General features: G+C 40.0%; 1 protein-coding gene across 2 annotated transcripts in view; it reads left to right on the top strand.

The window, feature by feature from the left end:
- Prkg1 (protein kinase cGMP-dependent 1) overlaps positions 1-21,835 on the top strand; it is a 1,176,530-nt gene that overhangs the window by 1,114,269 nt on the left and 40,426 nt on the right. For both annotated transcript variants that reach the window (XM_021151357.2, XM_021151356.2), the window contains exon 10: positions 7,672-7,768. In XM_021151357.2, coding sequence (XP_021007016.1) covers positions 7,672-7,768 — 97 coding nt within the window. The remainder of the gene's footprint in view (positions 1-7,671; positions 7,769-21,835) is intronic.

Below are 21,835 nucleotides of genomic sequence, written 5' to 3'. Positions count from 1 at the left end.
AAAAAAAAAAAAAAAAAAAAAAAAAAAAAAAAAAAAAAAAACACCTGCAGGTGTGCAATCAGATAGGTTCAGAAAATAACTGAACCATGGGTCAGTCTCTCATCCCTGGGTCTGTCTTACCCTGACATCTTCATTTGATATCCCCAGAATTAGTTTCATTTTAGAAATGTAGATGTTGGATGAGATGGACATCAGTGCTGTTAATGCAGATTCTGAACAAACAGAGCAATACAAAACTATTTGTGAACAATAGTTTAGTGCTCTGAGACACGTTAAAAGCATCACTAAAAGCATGTGATTTCCCTCCTCTTTTTAAGAAATTTTCTTTATTAAATAAGTATAAATACCCTGTGAGGAGAATCAGTGAAATGTTCCGGCCCTAATTCTTCCGATATTTAAAGAATCATCAATCATTTTCAACACCTGGAAGGGCAAATTACAAAATGGAAGCAAAATATGTGTTGTTGCCTCATCTGTACAGAAAGTTAGCAAGAATAATTTAGCAGAGAAAAACTTTCCATTTCCTGGAAGAAAGCTACAATGTCCTTCCTGCATGCAAGATGCTTGCATGGCTGTGGCTGCACAGCAGAAGGTGAAGTGCAGTTCTCCTCTGCATGAACATTGCCTGTTTCTTCTCAAGGGATGCACTTTATGACTAGATTGACTAAATAATAATTTATTTATTAATTTATTAATCCATATGCATATATATATGAATATATATGAATTTCATATATATATGCAATCCATTTCATATATATGCAAATATATATTGTACTTCTGAAAGTGCAATCCATTTCATATATATATGAAATGGATTAATTAATTTTGCACCTTCTATTTCTTTTTACTAACAATCTACAAAACCATTTACCCTGCTCTCAATGAATTAAAGACTGGTACTTTCATGCCTGATTGCCAAGAGCATTTTTGGTATGGCCACTAAATAAGAGATGGCCAATGTCTTGCTTATAAAAGCTATCAAGTTCTCCTTTACTGACTATACTTGTTTAATTTGAACATTTGAGAATCAAGGGTGTATGGTATGTAGCTCCCGATGCTTTGTCCATAACAGTTTAAGCAGTGCCATAAGACAGTAGTCCCTGGGCTTAGTTTGAATTATATCTGTGCTGAGTAGGCAAATAAGCATTATTGTTCCCACTTAATGCTGCTTTCTCTATGTATGAGTGTATTATTTTTTACTACATTTGTATTTATTTGTCACACAAATTACTGAACACACCAGGTTCTATTAAATCAGAAACTACTATTAAATAATGTATTTGGTATGCAAGTAAGTCTTCATTAGTACATTGTCAGGGTTAGGGTTTGCATTTATCATAGACCAAGACTGTGTCATCTGCATATAAATCTCATTTCTAAAATCTCTCACCCTATTTTAATCCATTTCTGTCTAAATATATCTGTAGGTCCAGTGACCCTTATTACATACGATGTGAAGGCAGAGGACTTCTAGGCATTTTCCTGGGTGCTTTAAGAGCTTGGACTCTGACTTGAACTAGCAACCACTTCATGTTGATTAACTTACAGGTGTATGTGTTCAATATCTCTAAGGTCCCTACATTACAGAACCAAGGACTTGGAAGGTCAAAGTCATGGGCAGAAACAGGACCATAAAGCCATGAGCTTTGGCCTGTTAATTCTGGTGTTCTTTTATATCATTATTAAGTCCCAAGTAGACATTATCATCTGATTAAATCTCATGTTGTTACATACACAGTGAAAAATAATTCAGTCATCGATTCAAGTCCACCTATGTTTGCTAAAATGCTTTTTATAGATTCCCCCAAGAACTGATAAGCCTAACCTCAGGCAGCAATACAAGTATACTTAAGAGCAGATAAGTCCAGGAAAAGCCACGGAATGTCATTTTCCCATGAATCAGGACATTCAGAGACCTCGTTAGTTTTCCTTGGAGGCCTAGATTTCTGAAGTTAATTTTTGTGGTAGATAAAGTGAACTAAAACAAACAGGGCCACATTTGCTTTATTCAAATAGTTCTTAATTACTCATCTGACTATGTTTCGTCACATCATCTTTGCCTAAGAGTGTAAGTAATAGTGTCTGCTTTATCAAATGATGTAGAAATATTTGTGTTATTGTAATAATCAATGTAGGAATACAATAGTAAGTTTTATATAACTCTGGGTCTAGATGAATCACTCATCCAGTCGCTGAGACCCAGGGAAACAAGCAGATGAAATAATAATAATAATAATAATAATAATAATAATAACAACATCCAATTCTCTTAATACAAAAATAGGAAGTAATTGATTCACAGATGCTATAATGAGCCAGAGATACAAGTGAGGTGGCTAATAAAGAACTCCTTGCCTCGGTTGTTAATAATGGAAGAACTAGGACTCTGAAGACTATTGCCTGTTCCTAAAGCAATCTGAGTCTCAGACAGCACAGATGAGTGGCTGTGGAAAGAGGAGAAACAGATGCAAGGGTGAAAGCAGTGCAGATGCCCCAGGCTGCATGTGTCCTAGCCTCACCTCCGCACCTTCAGATTTTTTGGGGTTTTGCTTTTTGTTTTTCAATTATTTATTTACTTTACATCCCAATCCTTACTTCCCCTCCTCCCTTTCCAGTGCCCCCTCTCACCTTGCACACTCCTGTGGCTTAAAAGCAAAGTTGAAAAAAGGGAGTAAAATTCAAGACAAATTTGTAATTTTTCAGCTGTCTTAACTGTCCAACATTTCACAGCTTAACAATCGTCCTATCAGGATTAAAAGGCTCCATTGTTTCTTATCACTATCATCCCACAAGAACTTTATCATTAGGAATGTCTGAGAAATGATACATTCCCTTTGTCTGCCTCACCCAACACACATATACAAGTTTCTGCTTTTGTTTGTTTGTTTGTTTGTTTGTTTGTTTGTTTGTCTGTTATAGTTTCCTTGCTCATTTTCTATGTTTGCTGGAAATTGACACCAGAGTCTCACACTTGTTAAGCATATGCTCTATGTATAAGTCACAGTCTAACCTTACTTATGTTTTATTAATCTGTTTATGAGTTTATAGGCTTCAGATGATTGTAACTGCAACATATATACTAGTATTTATACTTTTCTGGAAAAACATACCAATCGTTTTCACCTCATTACTAAGTTAATAATAATAATATTTAAGTTAATGGCTGACACTAACTTAAGAGCAGTTAGAGAATATATTTTATAGCCCTGTTATAAAGTAGGCAACCAGACATTGTGAATTGTACGTGTTACTGAAATACATTTTTTATTATACACTTGGCAACTGCCCTTCCATAAACATTTTTCAGCTGACGAACATACTACCTGTCTTAGTCAGGGTTTCTATTCCTACACAAACATCATGACCAAGAGGCAAGTTGGGGAGGAAAGGGTTTATTCAGCTTACACTTCCATTCTGCTGTTCATCACCAAGGAAGTCAGGACTGGAACTCAAGCAGGTCAGAAAGCAGGACCTGATGCAGAAGCCATGGAGAAATGTTCTTTACTGGCTTGCTTCCCCTGGCTTGCTCAGCCTGCTCTCTTATAGAACCCAAGACTGCCAGCTCAGAGATGGTACCACCCACAAGGGAACTTTGCCCCTTGATCACTAATTGAGAAAATATCCCACAGCTGGATCTCATGAAGACACTTCCCCAACTGAAGCTCCTTTCTCTGTGATAACCCCAGCCTGTGTCAAGTTGACACAAAACCAGCCAGTGCGCTACCATACTTAATTCCTTGTACATAGTTCTCCTCACAGCAGGTTAACTGAAAGCATGGATGGATACTCATTTTGGTTTTGGTTTTGTTCTATGAAAGGGTTATTTAATAGGTCACTAACTACTTACCGAGTTTCTTTCCATTCAAACTTTATCAGCTCTAAAGAAATAGAAATTAGAAGCTCATTGATGGATTCACATTTTCTTATATAAATCCCCTAGGGAAAGGATGGCTATATCCCTGCTGTAATAGACAATAGAGAACAAGAACAAGATGAAAGCCACAGCTGAGCATCTTTAGAAATCCCTGTACACAGCTCGGTCATGTTCTAAAGTTGTTAATACAAAGTGGGAGTTGTGAAAGGCCCTATGATGAAGGTTCTGCTCTTTAATAAAGATAGATGAGAAAACAATCTGAAAAAATAGGCAACAAACAGGATTTCCTGGGTAGGAAAAGAGAAACTGCCTGTGAGTTGTCTGACACAAATGGGAAGAGAAAGGAAGATCAAGACTACAGTTACCAGCTGGGCGTGGTGGCACACGCCTTTAATCCCAGCACTCGGGAGGCAGAGGAAGGTGGAGTTCTGAGTTCGAGGCCAGCCTGGTCTACAAAGTGAATTCCAGGACAGCCAGGGCTATACAGAGAAACCATGTCTGTAAAAACAAAAACAAAAACAAAAACAAACAAACAAACAAACAAGACTACAGTTATCTCCAGGCCCCTTTAAGATACATCTCATCAATATTAAGCTAATTCCTTCAGAGAACACTTTTTTCAATCGAGCAGAGATAGTTTATTGAACACACAGAGAACATTTTTAAATTTGCATAATAATACTAGCAAAGTGATTTTTAAAAAGTAGCAAAGTGTGATCACGATGATATTGGTAATCACAATCAATGCTTATAGTGAATGAAAGCATATATATGCTAATGGATTACTATAAAGAAAAATATCTCTTAGAAAATGGGTGTATTTGTGTGTGTATGTGTAGGCATGTATATAGATGCATATAAGTATGCATGTGTGTGTATGTGTGAGTGTATGTGTTAGGGAGTATGTGTGTGTATGTGTATGAGTCTGTGTGTGAGTGTGTGTGTGTGTGTGTGTTTGTGTGTGCATGTCCTGGATAAGTATAGATAATGTGTGGGGGTCAAAGGACAACCTTTAGAAGTTGGTTCTTTTCTTCCACTGTAGGTACTTGGAATTAAACCTCGGTGGTCAGGTCTGTTTTTCAAGCACTGTTATCAACTGGTCCATCTCACCATCCCTGGGTATTCACTTGTTAACATTTTAAGCTGATAGCCATTATAGAACCATTGTTCAACTGATGATGGAGGACCAAAAAATACAAGAACCCAAACCTTCTTGCCAGGTTCTACCACCCCTGGCTCCTTGGGAAGCAACTTCATTCTCTGGTCTAATTTAGTCTGTGCTCAGGCTCTGGGTTGCTAAAGGAATGTGCTGGAGCTTGCAGAAGACTTAGATCTGTGGAGCTGAGCTCTGCTGTGCAGCAGAATTACTGGGAGTTTCTCACAGTGGGGACTTTGGGTACCAATCCTACAAGTAACTGATTCACTTGGGTGTAGCAAGGCTCAGGCACCTTTGATGTGCTGCCAAAGCTGGGAATCAATCTACTTATTTGGATGCACTTACAGCCTGAATTTACAAGGCCAAACTGAATGTCAGGGATGTATTCAAGAGTTTATGGATAATACCATAAATTAAACAGGTATAAGGCAGTACTCTAATAGTCTGAGTGTGCTCTTTGTGCCCCTGAGATATGTAGATCCAGCGAACACATTACTGTTCAAAAATGTCCCTTTTCTGAATATGGGAGGATTATTAGTTCTGACGTGGCATTTTAGTCGTGTTTTATTTCAAATGATGTTGTTTCGAATTAATAAGAGCATCAGTTATCCTAATCTGGTAGTACCCATGTATAATCCCAGTTCTGGAGAAGCTAACGAAGAAGGATCACAAGGTTAAAGCCAGCCTGGCTTATGTAAAAAAGGCTTTGTCTCAGAAAACAGAGCAAAGACAAAGCAAAAACCCAAAGGGAAGCAACAACTGCGCTAATTAATGAACCAGCAGTTGATGTGTTATCCTAAAAATCCAGCAGCTGGCTGAGGAGTCAGAACCAGCCGTTGTTTCTTTAGGTTTTTCCTTTCAGCTTCCTTTCATGTTTGTTTTATGAGGTTGGTAGAATAGCATTGGGTATGAAGGTTTCAAAATATCTTTTTTTAAAAAACTCTGCATTTTAAAGAAAAACAGATTTTTGTTTTTGAAAACAAAAATAAAATAAAATAAAATAACCCTGGAGAAATGCTAATAGGGATGTGTTTATCTAGACAACCAGGAAATGCTCCAGGGCCTATAAACCCTCGTGGAGTCTGATCGCAACAGATGCCCTTTGGAAACACCTGTTGAGTCAACTCTGCCCCTGCCTCATTAAGTGGGCTGGAGGTTTAACGCTCTGAGAGCAGCCGGTATTTGGAATGTTAGAAATGTGCCTCTGCCCCTTATGTTCCGTTCTAGCTGCTCAGACCCTGCACTGCTCTGGTGGCCTTTGGATTGGGTAGTTAATAAGAGAAATCTGCAAATGCTCTTGGATTCACCAGCTTTGTCTATAAAGGTTTGTTCAAAGTAGCCCAATTCACACAATAAGCCAGTAAATAAAGACTAGAGTTTTTCTGCCTGTTTTTATCCACTCTGAGTTGTCTGTCAACGAGGGGCCTGTTGCAAAGGTATAACGGTAATTGTAAATCGAAGGGAGTTGAAATCTTGTCTAAGAAGCTATCACGTGCTTTACAGGATAATATTTAAAGGTGTGTTGGATTATACTAAAAAGTGCCATACAACATAATGCTAAAAGTGTTAAAGATAATCATTGTACAAGCTGTGTGCATACCATTCCCTGAAGTGTATTCTTCATGTAGTACATTCTACAGTCCGAGATTGAATCCTATTGGCCTGAAGGTCAAAGGTCATACATAGTGATTTTCAACACTTCTGTTTTGAGACAGCTGAATGATCTCCTGACCTGGCTTTAGTCAGTGGGCTGGCTGCTCATCTCCACTTTAAGCCTTCCTGCCCTTTCTAAAAATAGCAGGGGATATTTTAAGCAACTCATACTCGCTTTTCTCATTGGACAGAAGCACATTTTGGCCTCTTGCCCCTGTCAGATTGACACTTGTGCAGTTAGACCTGGATGCTAGTCCATGCTTCTTGCTACTCATATAAGAGGCTTTGCAAACCTAAAGACCCCAGGATTGCTAGCAGAGAGGCAGTGAACAGATGTGAGCGGAGGAAAGACCTTTCTTAGGAATGTGACTATGCTCTTGGAATCCTCCATTTCAGACATTTGCACCTCTGTCCTCAGCTTTTCGGATCTGTTTTTGTTCTTTTTCTTTTTCTCTTTTTTCTAAAACCTGGCTGTGATTTCACTCCAGCGACACCCCCACTTGTCTCTGGATCCTGCCACTTCTGATAAATACTGATAGAAGACACTGTCAATCTGTGGATAAGGGAAACTAATGAGAAACTGCTATCTAAAACCTGAACAGCAGCAAAGACAAAACCAAGCAGACCCCAAAAATCCAAAACCAATCCACAGGAGAGCAACTCAAAAAATCCACACTCGCAAGAAGACCCGTAGAAAAAACACCAAGATGTGACTGAGTTGATAACGGGGGCCGTAGCGGTCACTTGACTGGCGTGCACTGGATACTCTGTATTTTTCTCCTTTGAAAAACAAGTGCAAGTCTATGTTATTCTAAACAGCTGGGACCAAAAGATTATGTGTGTGAGAAAACGCAGATTCTAAAAGCAAAATGGAATTGGCGCGGGTCAAGCCCGTGCCACCGTCTTGCCATTCCAGTACGTTCATACGTGGTACTCGTGTTTGCGCATCTAAGAAATTTCCATTTTTTCACATCAAAAAATCCAGATATGAAGCCGAAGCTGCCTTCTTCGCCAACCTGAAGCTGTCTGATTTCAACATCATTGACACCCTTGGAGTTGGAGGTTTCGGACGAGTAGAGCTGGTAGGTGACTTTTCTTTAAATGCTTTGCAAAGCTTTTCTCCCTCCTCATTTTTTTCCTGGCTTCTTTTCCTCCCCTCATTTGCCTCTTATTGTTAACTATCATTGCTCTAATCAGAAGCAGACACCTGCATGCAGGCATGTCTGAGACTGTTTAATGGTGTGGGCTAGGATATGCAGTCAGTGGACTCAAAACAAACTGCAAATTGCCTCATAGAAAGCTCTTTCTACTGAGTATTTAACACATTCACTTAATGAGGACCCTTAAATCGCTGTTTGCCCCCCTGATTGTCTATGACCTTCCTACCTTCCTCAGTTCTGATCAGTACTTATTAATTTAATTATGCCAGGATTAAGTTATTTCAAATGTAAACACAGAAAAGAAACTGTAATATATATGATATACATATATATTTATATACACAAAATAAGTGTAGTGGTAGTAACCCTGTAATTCTATAATTGTAAGTACCTAATTATATTATAGTGATAATGGTTTGGATGCTTATTATGGTTAATTTCACATTATATAAACTACAAGTAGTTTATTTCACTAGTTAAATAGATACTCATTATGGAACATGATAAAGACACTTTTGTCCAAGTTCATTTGTTAAGTACATTGTATGAATGTGGTATTAAACACCATAACATCAGAGCTCTATTTTGTATTTGCTAGAAATAGGAATGTAAAAACTGACTTTTTGCGAGAAATATTAAGAGAGGGAGTATATCCTGGCGAGTGAGGTAGCTGCATTCCAGTGCTGTGGCGTTAGAGAATACAGAGTCACTCCCATCTCTCTGCTGGGCATGGGGGAGTCCCTGGTAGGAGACTCCAGTACAGTGTGCTGGGAACTCCCCAGCACTGTGTAAAGTGCAGTAAACAGTTACTGTTGCTACCCAAGGTCAGGAGGAATCCCGTCCCCTCGATAACAGTCAAGTGAGCCAGAGCTATTCTTGATGTCTGTTTGTGTTGTGGTTAGGCTCTATTGCTTAGACGCAGGAAAATGTCATTTGCTGAAGTATTAGAAAAGGCCTGAAAACTAAGGTGCATTCCCCTAAATCTGCATTATACTTCCCATAATGTGGGCTGAAGCTACTCTAATAATTATTACTATTTCAGACATGAACATCTAGAATGTGCCTGTGAGGCTCTGGTTGTTGTTAATTTTGGGTATAAAAATCCAGTAAGGGTGCAAAAACAGTCCAATCTTTCTGCTTTTCTAAACGTCACCTACCAACTAATGGGGCCTGCCTTAGTTTCTGCTGCTGTGATAAACGCCATGGCCAGAAACAACTTAAGGAAGAAAGATTTTGGGGCAATTCACAGGTCTAAAGTTGGAACCGGCGGGGGCGGTGGGGAGGACACTAAGCAGAGATGAAGTAAATGAAATAGATGAAGACTGCTCACTGGCTTACTTTTCGAGGCTTTACTTTCTTTTGATTATTATCATTTTTTTAAAGATAGTTACATTACGTCCTTCCATCCTCCAACCCCTTTCTTTCTCCCTCCCTCTCAAATTCATGGCCCAGGACCACCTGCCTAGGGCAGCATCACCCACAGTGGGCTGTGCCCTCCCATATCAACCATTAACCAAGAGAATTCCCCAGAAGTGCCCATAAACAGACCTGGTGAAGACAATTATTCTGTTGGGGTTCCCCTTCTCAAATGATGCATGTTTGTGTAAAAAGGTGACAAAATCTAGCCAGCATGGACCCGTACAGTTTTTTCAAGAATTTGACAAGTTATAATTTTGATGAGTTTTAGTGGCTCATGATCATCAATGGCAGCCTGGTAATTGCATGGTTTGGTTCTGGAGTGGAGGAACACAGCACAGCACTGAGAGGACAGCTCCTCACCGTGATGACTAGACATTTCTCAGAGCAGTGGTTCTCAGCATCTATGTTGCAACTCCTCCGGGAAGGGTGGGGGGGAGGTCACATATCAGATATCCTGCATATCAGATATTTACATTAGGATTCATAACAGTAGCAAAATTACAGTTATGAAGTAGAAGTGAAATAACTTCATAGTTGGGGGTCACCACAACATGAGGAACTGTGTTAAAGGGTCTCAGCATAAGGAAGGTTGGGAACCACTGCCTAAGAGTACGATTTGGAGGGTATATGATATAATTCTTTAAAACCAGTTTCAGGATTATGGGCGAAGAGAGGGAAAGATGGCTCAATGATCAGAACTCAACTCTTAGCACCCACTCTGGACCCTGCCTCCAAATGATGTCATGCTCTCTCTGGCCTCCACAACAATGCTCTCACTTGCACATGTGTGTGTGTATGTGTGTGTGCGCGCACACACACACACACACACAATTAAAAATAAAATCTCTAATAAAGACTATGGACAATGAAATAGCTGTTTTGCTTAACAAAAAGCAAACATTATGTCTAGAAATTGCTAGAGAATAACTTCAAGTTACCTGTTTGGGAAAATACAGAGATTGCCTGAGGATGTTTGAAACATTGCTTTACAATAGCTTTGGAAAAAACAGTCGTGAGAGCACTTTAAGTTGAAAACTTTAATACTGGCTTGAAAACTGAAAACTCAGAAAATTCGCTGAAAAGCACACACAAAATTAGGGGAAATTTAATCACATGAAAGCAAATATAGTTTGGTTTTTTTATTAGATATTTTCTTCATTTACATTTCAAATGCTATCCCAAAAGTCCCCTATTCCCCAACCCCTGGCCTGCTCCCCAACCCACCTACTCCCACTTCCTGGCCCTGGCATTCCCCTGTACTGGGGCATAGAATCTTCACAAGACCAAGGGGCCTCTCCTCCCAGTGATGGCCAACTAGGCCATCTGCTACATGTGCAGCTAGAGACACAAGCTCTGGGGATACTGGTTAGTTCATATTGTAGTTCCTCCTAGAGGGTTGCAGACCCCTTCAGCTCCTTGGGTACTTTCTGTAGCTCCTCCATTGGGGGCCCTGTGTTCCATCCAATAGCTGACTGTGAGCATCCATTTCTGTATTTGCCAGGAGAGATGCTCAGCTATTAAAGGCTAGGCTTACAACCAAAAATATAAGGAAATACAGTTTCAAAAGACCACATCTATGCATATGTATGTTCATTTATACATGTGCATGTTTGTGTGTGTGTATATATATATGTATGTATATTATATGTATATACATATATATGTGTGTATATATATATATATATATATATATATATATATATATATAACATAAAATTTCCATCTCAGGGGAGATACTATATATATCCACCTGATTCTCTCTGAATACTATACTTTACTGTTTTTCCTAGGTACTTAAAACCAGTACTCCTGTCCTAGAGAGATAGTTCAGCAGTTAAAGGTGTTTGCTGCTCTTCTAGAGGACCCAAGTTCAGTTCCCAGCATCCATACCCAACAGCTCACAACGCCTCTAACTCTTCCTCAGTAAATATGAGACCTCCTTCCAGCTTCCCTGGAAACCTGCATTTATATGCACATACCCACATACAAGTACACACGTGCACATGTAATTTAAAATATTTTTTAGAAGGAATAAAAGAAAACCCAACTCATTCATCTAGATTCAAAATGTAACTGGTTTGCAAAATACTGATATAATATTCATAAATCCTCAGTGGATCATTAGAGACAGTGCATCCATTGGGATCAGAGACGTGTCCTTAAACCAGAAGTCACAACTTTTGTGATCTTTCACATCCTAAAAATGTACTAGAGAGTATGTGGAATATCTAAAATGCATAGATTTTTAACTCATAAGAACACAGTTCTGAACATATTAATAGAAAATATGTAATATTTACAACTTGAGCCAACTAATTGTTATTTACCAATAATAATGAAGGAAAGGACATTTTTAAAAATAACACAAAATTGCATTGTAGTATCCTAAACATTTCCCAGCTATGAGATTATAAACTCTCCAATAGTGTCAGGCCTTGGGACCTCCCCTTGAGCTGGATTCCACTTTGGGCCTGTTGCTGGACCTTCTTTTCCTCAGGCTCCTCTCCATTTCCTTCCCTGTACTATTACTGAGGCTATGGAATGCTCACAAAAAGGGATCTATCATGACTGTCCCCTGAAAGACCCAACAAGCAGCTGAAACAGTCAGATGCAGTTATTGCACCCAACCAGTGGACAGAAGCAGTTGACCCATGTTGTTGAATTAGGGAAGGCTGAAAGAAGCTGAGGAGAAGGGCAATTCTGTAGGAAGACCAGCAGTCTTAATTAATCTGGACCCCCCCCCCAAGATCTTTCAAACACTGGACCACCAAACAGGGCACCATACACCAGCTGATATGAGGCCCCCAAGATACATACAGTAGAGGACTTCCAGGTCTGTGTTCATTCAGAGATGAAGCACATAACCCTCAAGATGCTGGAGGCCCCAGGGAGTTTAGAGGTCAGGTGGAGTGGGAATTGGGGACATCCACGTGGAGATGGGATGGGGTGGGGAGGAGGCGTGGGATGTAGAGCAGTCAGAGGGTGGATGGAATATGGAGTGTAAAAAATAAATTACAAATAAAATTAAATTAAAAAATTAAAACTCTCCAGTGATATATATAAAGAGTTTAAAGATTTGAGATTTTTAAGCTCCCTGTCCTAAAAGAACTAAGAGCTTTATAATTGTTTACTTGATGTGCAGTGGATGCTTGCAGCATTTTGCCGGAGGATGTACTCAACCTGTTGATCTTAGTAGTTCCTACATTCTTGTTTTGTTAGTTTAGACAAATTTAGGTGCAACAGTATTTCTGTCAGGAGAATTTCTAAGTAACTGTCTTTGTTTTGTGGAGATAAGAGCATCATGAGAAATTTAAATTTTATTCAGAGTGCAGTCTCCTTTCTGTTATCTGCCTTCTATCATGTGTTTTGCCCATGTTCTTAACTCATGAGTTTTGTAATGTGTTCATTATGACGTATTTACTGTATGTCTTCCAGAAAACCAATTCTGTTTGCAGTGTCACTCATATGAATGCCATATGTGTATACCTTCAGTCTTTAAGTATCACTATAAGGAAATTAAAGGGTACCATAACTATCCCAGTGTGCAATGGTTGTAAAATAATGAGATTGGCTTTAAAAGTCATATGTGAAAAATGTGTCCCCCTGCTTTACAATAACATCCATAATCTGTTCCACTTTTTCTTTTTCTTTTCCTTTTTCTTTTTCTTTTTGGTCAGAGGCACTGCTTTCATAAAAGATTTGCCCACAGTCAGACAAACAACTTTGTAACCTGTCAATGTTAGTGCTGTTTTACCCTAAATATTAATTTATTCTGTAGTCCTAAGATTTCCTGCACCAATAAACTATACTTAGCTAATAATATAAAAACAATATAGAAAGCTTTATTTTCTGCATTACATTTTTTTTCTGTAACATGTATGGAAGATTTGAGAGTTTCACTAGGAAAAATTGTTCCTAGCTTTGGGATTTGAGATCAAATCATAAGCAAAGCAGGAGCAGCACAAGCGTGGAAGAGGAAGGCCGATGATGCTCAGGTAACGTGTGTGATGCATCATAGAAAATGTCCGTGGAAACCAAAGCCTAGGAACAAAGACTTGCTGACAAAGTCACACTCCAAACTAAATTGACCAACCTTTCATTTGAAGCCTGCTTTATGATCTTAAAATTTGGCGTCCAGTTTGTAATTCTGCTCATGTAGCTTGTCTGGGAGGAGAGCCCAGGGTTTGGCTCATGTCACAGGGAAAATGTCAAGATGACTCATGGAAGTGGAAGATGTCTACACAGTGAGAACTGTCATTATTGTCCAGAATGACAGACTTTTATTATTATTGTTGTTGTTGTTTGGTTTGGTTTTAACTGAGAAGCTTTGCTGGCTTTAACAAATGTTTAGATTCTTCCCACCACTGCCATGAAACAAAAGAGGTATATGTGGTTTTTTAGTTTCTTATCTAGTTGCTGTGATAAATTACCCTGACCAGAGCACTTTAGGGGGAGAAAATATTTGTCTGGCTCCCAATTCCAAGGTGCAGTTCATCATTGCAGGGAAATCAAAGCAGCAGGAACATGGGCAGCTTTTAGGGTACAGCTACTGTCCAGAGCAAAGAGCAGGAAGGTAATGCATGCCTACCTGATTTCAGCTTTCTCACTCTAATCCAGTACTGGAGTTCTAGCCTAGGGAATGGTGTTGCCCACAGTGGGCGGATCTTCTCACCTCAATGGATAAAATCAAAACAACCCCCAGACATAGGCCCAGAGGCCAGACTGTTCTAAAGAGTCCCTTGCTGAGACTTTTTTTCCAGGTGATTCTAGATTGTGTGAAGTTGACAATTAAAACCATTACAAACCCTCTACTTAAAAACAAACAACAACAACAAAAAAAAATGTTCTAGGCTACAGAGATGGCTCAGGAGGGAAAACAAAACAAAACAAACGAACAAAAAACATTTGGAAAAGTCTGAAACCTGAGCTTGATCCCCAGTAAATGTGTAAGCAAAGAACTGAATCCATGAAATTGTCCTGTAACCTCCACAAGCACACAATGGCATGGCATGAGTGTGCCCCAACATACCACACACAACACATGCACACACACACACACACACACACACAGAGAGAGAGACAGAGACAGAGACAGAGACAGAGACAGAGACAGAGACAGAGAGAGAATTTTTTTTTAATTTTTAAGAACCTGAAGTGGACAATCCAGAATGGCTGTGATAATTAACTCCTTAGCTATGACAATGCTATGTCATTGTTTCTGCCAAACATTCAGATTCCCCTTTCTCTAAGTCTTCTGCCATTCCCATTTTTGTGGCAAAATGTCTGTAGAGGAAAGATAATCAGACAATATAATATGATAAAAAACAATATGGAGTTAGATGTCTGGAATTCCTGTTACCAGCTTGGCCATTTTCTTAACTCTCCTGGACCACAGTTTACTTTTCTGTTAAATTAAGATAAAAATAGAACTTGTCCCTCATGAGGTTGTAATGATTAAAAGAACTAGAGTCACCACAGTATTCTAATGTATTACCTTTGGTCAATGCATTTCAATGTTATTAATTTTCTCATAATGATAATTTATACTAATTATTAAAATACACTCATAATAGCCACCTTCACTTATCCCCCCAGCCGTGTTCACAGAAAGGAATTAGAATAGAACAGTGTATCTTTTGTTTTCCTCCCCATTGCTAGGTCACATTTCTTCTCTCAGAGTAAAAGCCTGAGGTCTGGAAATCTTCAGTCATAGATGCTATTAAATTCCCCTGAACCACTAAAGCTTCCTATTTTCTGATCTACCATGAGGAATGACAGGAAGCAGTTTTCAGTCTTCCCCATGCCAACCTGTGTGCACCTGAGGTAGCCTCCTTATTTATCCACTTCTCTTCTAAACTGCAAAGTCACACTCTCAGTAAGGAATGGGTTTCAGTGCAGAACACTGGGTGACAGCCATTCCCTCCATAACCTTTTTAAGCCATGATATTCTCAATGGGAAAATAAGAATCAGACTCATGCCAAAGGGTATACTTAGGTATCTCTAATTCATTTTATGAAACCAGTCTTTGAATCCTGAAGCTGGAGTCACTGAGGAGCAAGATAGTAGTGAGTTATAGCAACCATCCTACTCCTGGAGGCCACATGTGTGTAGTGGAGTCCTGTGTTCTTCACATTGGCATCCAGGCCACATGCTCAGCTTTCGTGCAGGCTTCCTTGGTATGCACTTCAAAGGCTAGCAGGCATGGAGTGCCATGTAAAGCAACTGGGGACTAAATAGACGGAGTTGACTAAGCAAGAAATGAAGTGATAAACCTGGTACTCGATCACCAGAGTTTCATTCCATCACTCTTAAAGGAGAGGAGCTTAATCCCAAAGGGAAAACCCTAGTAAGATGAAAGATGTTAAGAGCTCCTAGTGCCTGCCGACTCACACAGCAGTGAGCTGTTGTATTACTGGGTAGCAGGGTGCTCTTGTGTTCTGTCATACTCAACAGAAATTGGAAACTATAATTTTGCCTAATTTGACACAGTCTTTGTCCAGCTGTACTCTCCCTTGCATAAGATTCACCTGGAATTGTTTTTTTCCTAAAATAAAATAAAAAAATAATTGTGACTTATAGTATTGACTCCTAAAGAGGAGAAAGGCATTTAGCTAAATAATGAGGGTTCAGTCCAAAAGACACTAGTAGAGCAATATTTGGTGCAGAACAAAGATACTCTCCTCATTTCTTTTTCTTTCATTCTATTAAATCATTTTAGTGTAATAAATTTACAAATGAAACCATCACCTGGCTAGATGCAGGTAGCCCCTAAACAAACATCCAACTTCAGTATATCATAGTGAGCTTTTCTATACAGTAAGAATGGCCATTCTGAAGCTATGGGTCTTCGTTTGGATTTTCTCCCTAGTGTCAATTATATTTCTCTGATTTATCCACCAGAAGAAAAGAGAAATTCTATGACAGAGTTGAAACTAGAACATCTCACGCCAATCAAAATGACAAGATTTTGTCAAAATGCCTCACCCAGGCAATCCTCTTATGTATATGTGTCTGGGCCTCAGACCAGCTTGTGTATGCCGGCTGGTTGATGGTTCAGTATCTGTGAGACCTCAGGGGTCCAAGTCAGTTGAAACTGCTGGTCTTCCTATGGGATTGCCCGCCATCTTTCTGCGCTTCTTCCAGCCTTTCCCTAATTCAACCAGAGGGGTCCCTGACTTCAGTCCAATGGTTGGATGTATCTGCTTCTGTCTCAGTCAGCATCTTGTTGAGCCTCTTAAGGGCATCCATGCCAGGTTCCTGTCTGTAAGCACACCATAGCATCAGCAATAGTGTCAGGACTTGGATCCTCCCCTTGAGATGGATCCCAATTTGGGTCGGTCACTAAACCGCCTTTCTCCCAGTCTCTTCTCCATTTTTGTCCTGCAGTTCTTCCCCCCGCCCCCCGCAGTTCGTTTAGACAGGAACAGTTCTGGGACAGAGTATTTGACTGTGGGATAGCAACCCCATCCCTCCACTTGATGCCCTGTCTTTCTACTGGTGATGGACACTACAAGTTCCCTCTCCCCACTGTTGGGCATTTCATCTAAGGACCCTCCCTTTGAGTCCTGAGAGTCTCTCACTTCACAGATCTTTAGTACATTCTAGAGGGTCCTCCCACCTCCTACCTCCCAAGGTTGCCTGTTTCCATTCATTCTGCTGGCCCTCAAGGCTTCATTACTGTCCCCACCCCAATACCTGATCATGTTTCTCCATTCCCCTCCTCCCTTCTCCCACTCAGGTTTCTCTTTCCCTCTGCCTCCTGTGATTACTTTCTTCTCCCTCCCAAGTAGGATTGAAGCATCCTCACTTGGGCCCTTTGGTTTGTTTACCTTCTTGAGTTCTGTGGATTGTATCCTGAGTATTCTGTACTTTTTTGGCAAACATCCTCTTATTAGTGAGTACATACCATGCATGTCCTTTTGGGTCTGAGTTACCTCACTCAGGATGATATTTTCTGGTTCCATTCATTTCCCTGCAAAATTTGTGATGTCCTCATTCTTAATATCTGAATAGTAATTATTCCATTGTGTAAATGAACCACATTTTCTGTATCCATTCTTCTGTTGTAAGACATCTGGGTTGTTTCCAGATTCTGGCTATCACAAATATGGCTGCTATGAACATAGTGGAACACATCCCCCTGTGGTATGGTGGGGTATATCTTTTGGGTACATTCCCAAGCTGGTATAGCTGGGTCTTCAGGCAGATCTATTTCTGTGGTAACTAAAGGGGGGCAGGGGAAGGAGGGGGAAGGGAGGATAGCCAGCGCCCAGCCAGAGTTCCTCCTATGCTCTGGGCAGGCTGACACAGGAGGGCTGCCAGACACTTTCCACTCATCCCCAGGTGGGCATCTAAGCCATTGACCCCACTTGATGGGGGATGGACAAGGGGCATCCCCCAACCAGGGCCTTGGAGCAACACCCTGTAGCCCCTGGATTATGGGAGAGAGGGCATAGGGAGAGAGGTTCCCACGCAGGCAAGAGTAAGCACAACGGGCCTTGATGAACAGAGACAGTCTATGGTTTTAGAACTTTACTGTAGAAAGGCAGGGGTAAAGAGAGAAGGTAGAAAGAGAGAGAGAGAGACTGGCCATGGCCAAGAGGAGAGAAAGGAGAAAAGGAGAGAGAGAAGAAAGGCTAGAGTAAGAAGGAGAAAAAAAGGAGAGGGGAGGAGAAGGAGGAGGGGAGGGGAGGAGGGAGGGGAGGGGAAGGGGGGAGGAGAGAGTAAGAGTAAGGAGAGTAAGAGAAGTAAGAAAGCAAGGTGGGGCCAAGCAGCCCTTTTTATAATATGCTATTATCTTTATTGTTGCTAGGTAACTGGGGAAGAGTTTAGGCTGAATGTCAGAAGCTTGGGACATTGTCTACATGACTAAAAGCCATGTTTCTCCTGTGGGTTGTGTGGGGGGTGGTAACTTTGACAGGAGCCAGAGTTCCAGGAGATATGAGGGAACTCCTTCTGTCCCATGTAGGTGAATTATCACCACCAGGTCCCGGGGTTCCACACCTCAGCTCCACCGGAGACCAGATTGTCTGTGTATAGCCCAATGCCCAACATATTTCCAGTTTACTGAGGAACCTCCAGATTGACTTCTAGAGTGGTTGTACCAGTTTTCAATCCCTCCAGCAATGGAGGAGTGTTCCTCTTTCTTCACATCCTTGCCAACATGTGTTGTCACCTGAAGTTTTGATCTCAGTCATTCTGATTGGTGTAAAAAACTAAACAACCCAATCAACAAATGGGGTATAGAACTAAACAGAATTCACAACAGAGGAATCTTGAATGGCTGAGAAGCACTTAAAGAAATGTTCAAAGTCCTTAGTTATGACAGGAATGCAAATTAAAATTAGTATCTAAAAATAACATTTTCCCTTACAAACTTAGATGTGATCCTAGAAATATCTGTCTAAATTGGGAAGGCACTGGATGCATTTCTCCATGGCTTAAAACAGTTCATCTCAAAGTTAGCAATTATATAGCATATACTTTCTGTTTCTTCCATCATAAATTTACATCTTTTTCCAGGCTAATGTATAGACATAACACATTCAACACAAATTCATCTACACCCCGCCCCTACAAAACCCAAACAGTCTATCTGGACTGCAGCAATATCAGACATGATTCTAGCCTTTAAACAATTTTTGCTTCCTGAGAGGATAAGAGTAACTAGTTTGTGGCTAGCCTGGGCTAAATGAGACCTTTTCTCTAAACAAATAAGAGGCTAACTGTGTAAACTCCAGCATGGCTCTGCATTCTCTTCATTGCACAGTGACTAACAGATTGTTTGGGTGGGCATTGCTCCTAGAAACAAGCATCACGTCCTTTCTTACTCAGTTCACTGTATCCCCAAATGCAGTGCTCATCCATGAAAGTCTTATTTCAACATGTGCAGAAGAGGATCCTATCTACAAGGAGGAGAATGGTCCCTCTGTATGTTGGTAAAGAGGAAAATTGCCACAATCATTAGCTAAAATAAAAATAGTTTTATGATAAGGATATTTCGATATGAGCAATAAGTTTAATCTTACTTTTTGGAAAAGTATAAAACCTGTAATGCTGTATGAATTTGGGTGGATCTATCAACTGTATACAATTTCTACACATATGTTTAATGTATTACCAATTAGTAATATCTCCTTCATAGCAGTACACCCCTATAGTTAATATCATACAGCTTATTGGCCTGAAGACTGTATGGAGTCAGGAGCTTTTATGAGCCAAGTGACTGTTCTTTTTTAAATTTGTGTTTCACAAAGACAGTTTCTTCCAAGTATAACATGTAACTTTGCAGTACACCTCTGTCCATCAAGGATCCCCCTTCCCTCTTCCCTATGCTTTCTCCCTCCATCTCTTCCATTTTCACATGCATACACTCACAAGCAGTCACATGCACATACATGCACACTCACACACATACATACATACACACACTCACATACATGCACAGACATGTACACTCACACACACATGCACGCACACACGTGGGACTTTATATATCTATAAAGAATTAAATACCCAAGGAGCTGAAGGGGTCTGCAACCCTATAGGTGGAAGAAAAATATGAACTAACCAGTACCCCCAGAGCTTGTGTCTCTAGCTGCATATGTAGCAGAAGATGGCCTAGTCAACCATCATTGGGAAGAGAGGCCCCTAGGTCTTGCAAACTTTATATGCCCCAGTACAGGGGAATGCTGGGGCCAAGAAGTGGAAGTGGGTGGAGAGGGGAACAGGGCGGGGGGTGGGGGGTATAAGGAACTTTCGGGATAGCATTAGAAATGTAAATAAAGAAAATATCTAATAAAAAGAATAAAAAAAGGAATTGTAATGCCTATGAAAGCAAGAACATGCACTATTCATCTGTGTCTTTTTATTTCATTTCACATGACTCAACAGAAAATGGCATATTTTTTTCAGTCTTCTTCATGATTGAGTAGCTCTGTTGGATATAAGCATGGATTTTCTTTATCTGTTCACCTATTGACAGATACCAAAGGCTGATTCCATAGCTTTAGTCACTGTAAACAGTGCTTGCAGTAATGAATATGTAGGTATCTCTGTTCCATCTTGACTTAGAGTCTATAGGGTATATGCACAGAAATGGCACCACTGTGTTATTTGAAAGTACTGTTTTTGGTTTTCTGTAGAATCTTACTTATGATTACCATGGAGGCTGTGTTCCCACAAACCGTATATAAGATCCCCTTTTCTGCACTCTCTCACCAGAATTTGTTGTTTTGAAGAGTTCGTACCTATTGCCTGTATAGTGCAATGTTTTCCTTTAACATTATTAGAGTTTGGGGGCTTACATTAAGGTCTCTGATCTTTAACTGATTTTTAATAAGTGATGACCTGGCTTCATTCCCCACCAGATGGCTATCCAGTGTTTCCTTTCTCCAGAGTATGTTTCTGGCTGGAGTTGTATTATTCTACTAATGAGAACTCTATTCTATTCCACTGACAGTGTGTCTAACTTTTAATGCTAATACCATGCTGGTTTTATTACTGTTGTTCTGTAGTATGACTTAAGTCAGGGGTGCGATACCCCCAGTGTTATTTTTGCAGAGGATTGGTTTTGGCTATCCATGATCTTCTGTGCTTCCAGATGATTTTTTTAGGTTGTCTTTTCTAGTTCTGTGAAGAATATCACTTGAATTTTGATTGCAATTGCATTGAATCTGTAAATCGCTGTTAGAAATGTGGCTGTTTTTACTTTACTAACTGTGCTGATTGACAGCATAAGTGTTCTTTCCATGGAGTGTCATCCTCTATTACATCACTTTCCTTCTTTCCCTCCCTCCAGAACTTCCCAAGAACCTTCACTTGAGCCCCTCTCCCTCTGGCTCATGGTCAAACTGAGCCTTTTATTTTCATTATTGTTATGTAATATCTATGTACGTACACAAAAAGGCTACTAATTTTTGTGTGCTGATTCTGTATGTATACAAATACACAAATACAACCTGATATTCCAGTTTGGTGTGTGTGTGTGTTTATGGCTTCAGAGCTGAGCTTTTTGTAGTATCTAATCAATAATGGAGGCTCATCCCTGGGAGTTGCCTATAGTTCGTTTTCTAGGGGTAGATCCCTGTAGAATTCTTTCTGCCTTCTCTGTGGGCATGTCGAGAATATTGCCATTGTTACTGTCCCTTTATTCAGCTGTTTCTAGGAGACACTGTTTAACAACTGCCCCCCCCTTTTTATTTTTGTCTCTTACAATCTTTACACCCTCTCTTCTGCAATGTTTCCTAAGCATGAACTGTAGTGTAGATCTGTCCATTGGGGTTGGGATACCCAATATCCATTAATTCTTCCTGGCTAAGTTTATTCTTGTCTATCTTTTTGAAGCCACTATGAATAGGATTATTTGTCTAGTGTCTTTCTATGTTTTTGTTACACAGATAGGCTTCTAACTGTTATGTGCTGATTCTGTATTCTGCCTCTTAGATTAATGTATACATCAGTTAAAGAAGTTCTAGTGGAGTCCTTTAGGGTCTCATGTACAGGATTATATTACCTGCAATAAGGACCGTGTGTGTATGTGTGTGTGTGTGTGTGTGTATTTCTTGTCT

The sequence above is a fragment of the Mus caroli genome, chromosome 19 (assembly GCF_900094665.2).
Source record: "Mus caroli chromosome 19, CAROLI_EIJ_v1.1, whole genome shotgun sequence".
NCBI lineage: Eukaryota > Metazoa > Chordata > Mammalia > Rodentia > Muridae > Mus > Mus caroli.
The sequence above is the reverse complement of the archived record's forward strand: the minus strand, read 5'-3'. Positions and strand labels throughout refer to the sequence as shown.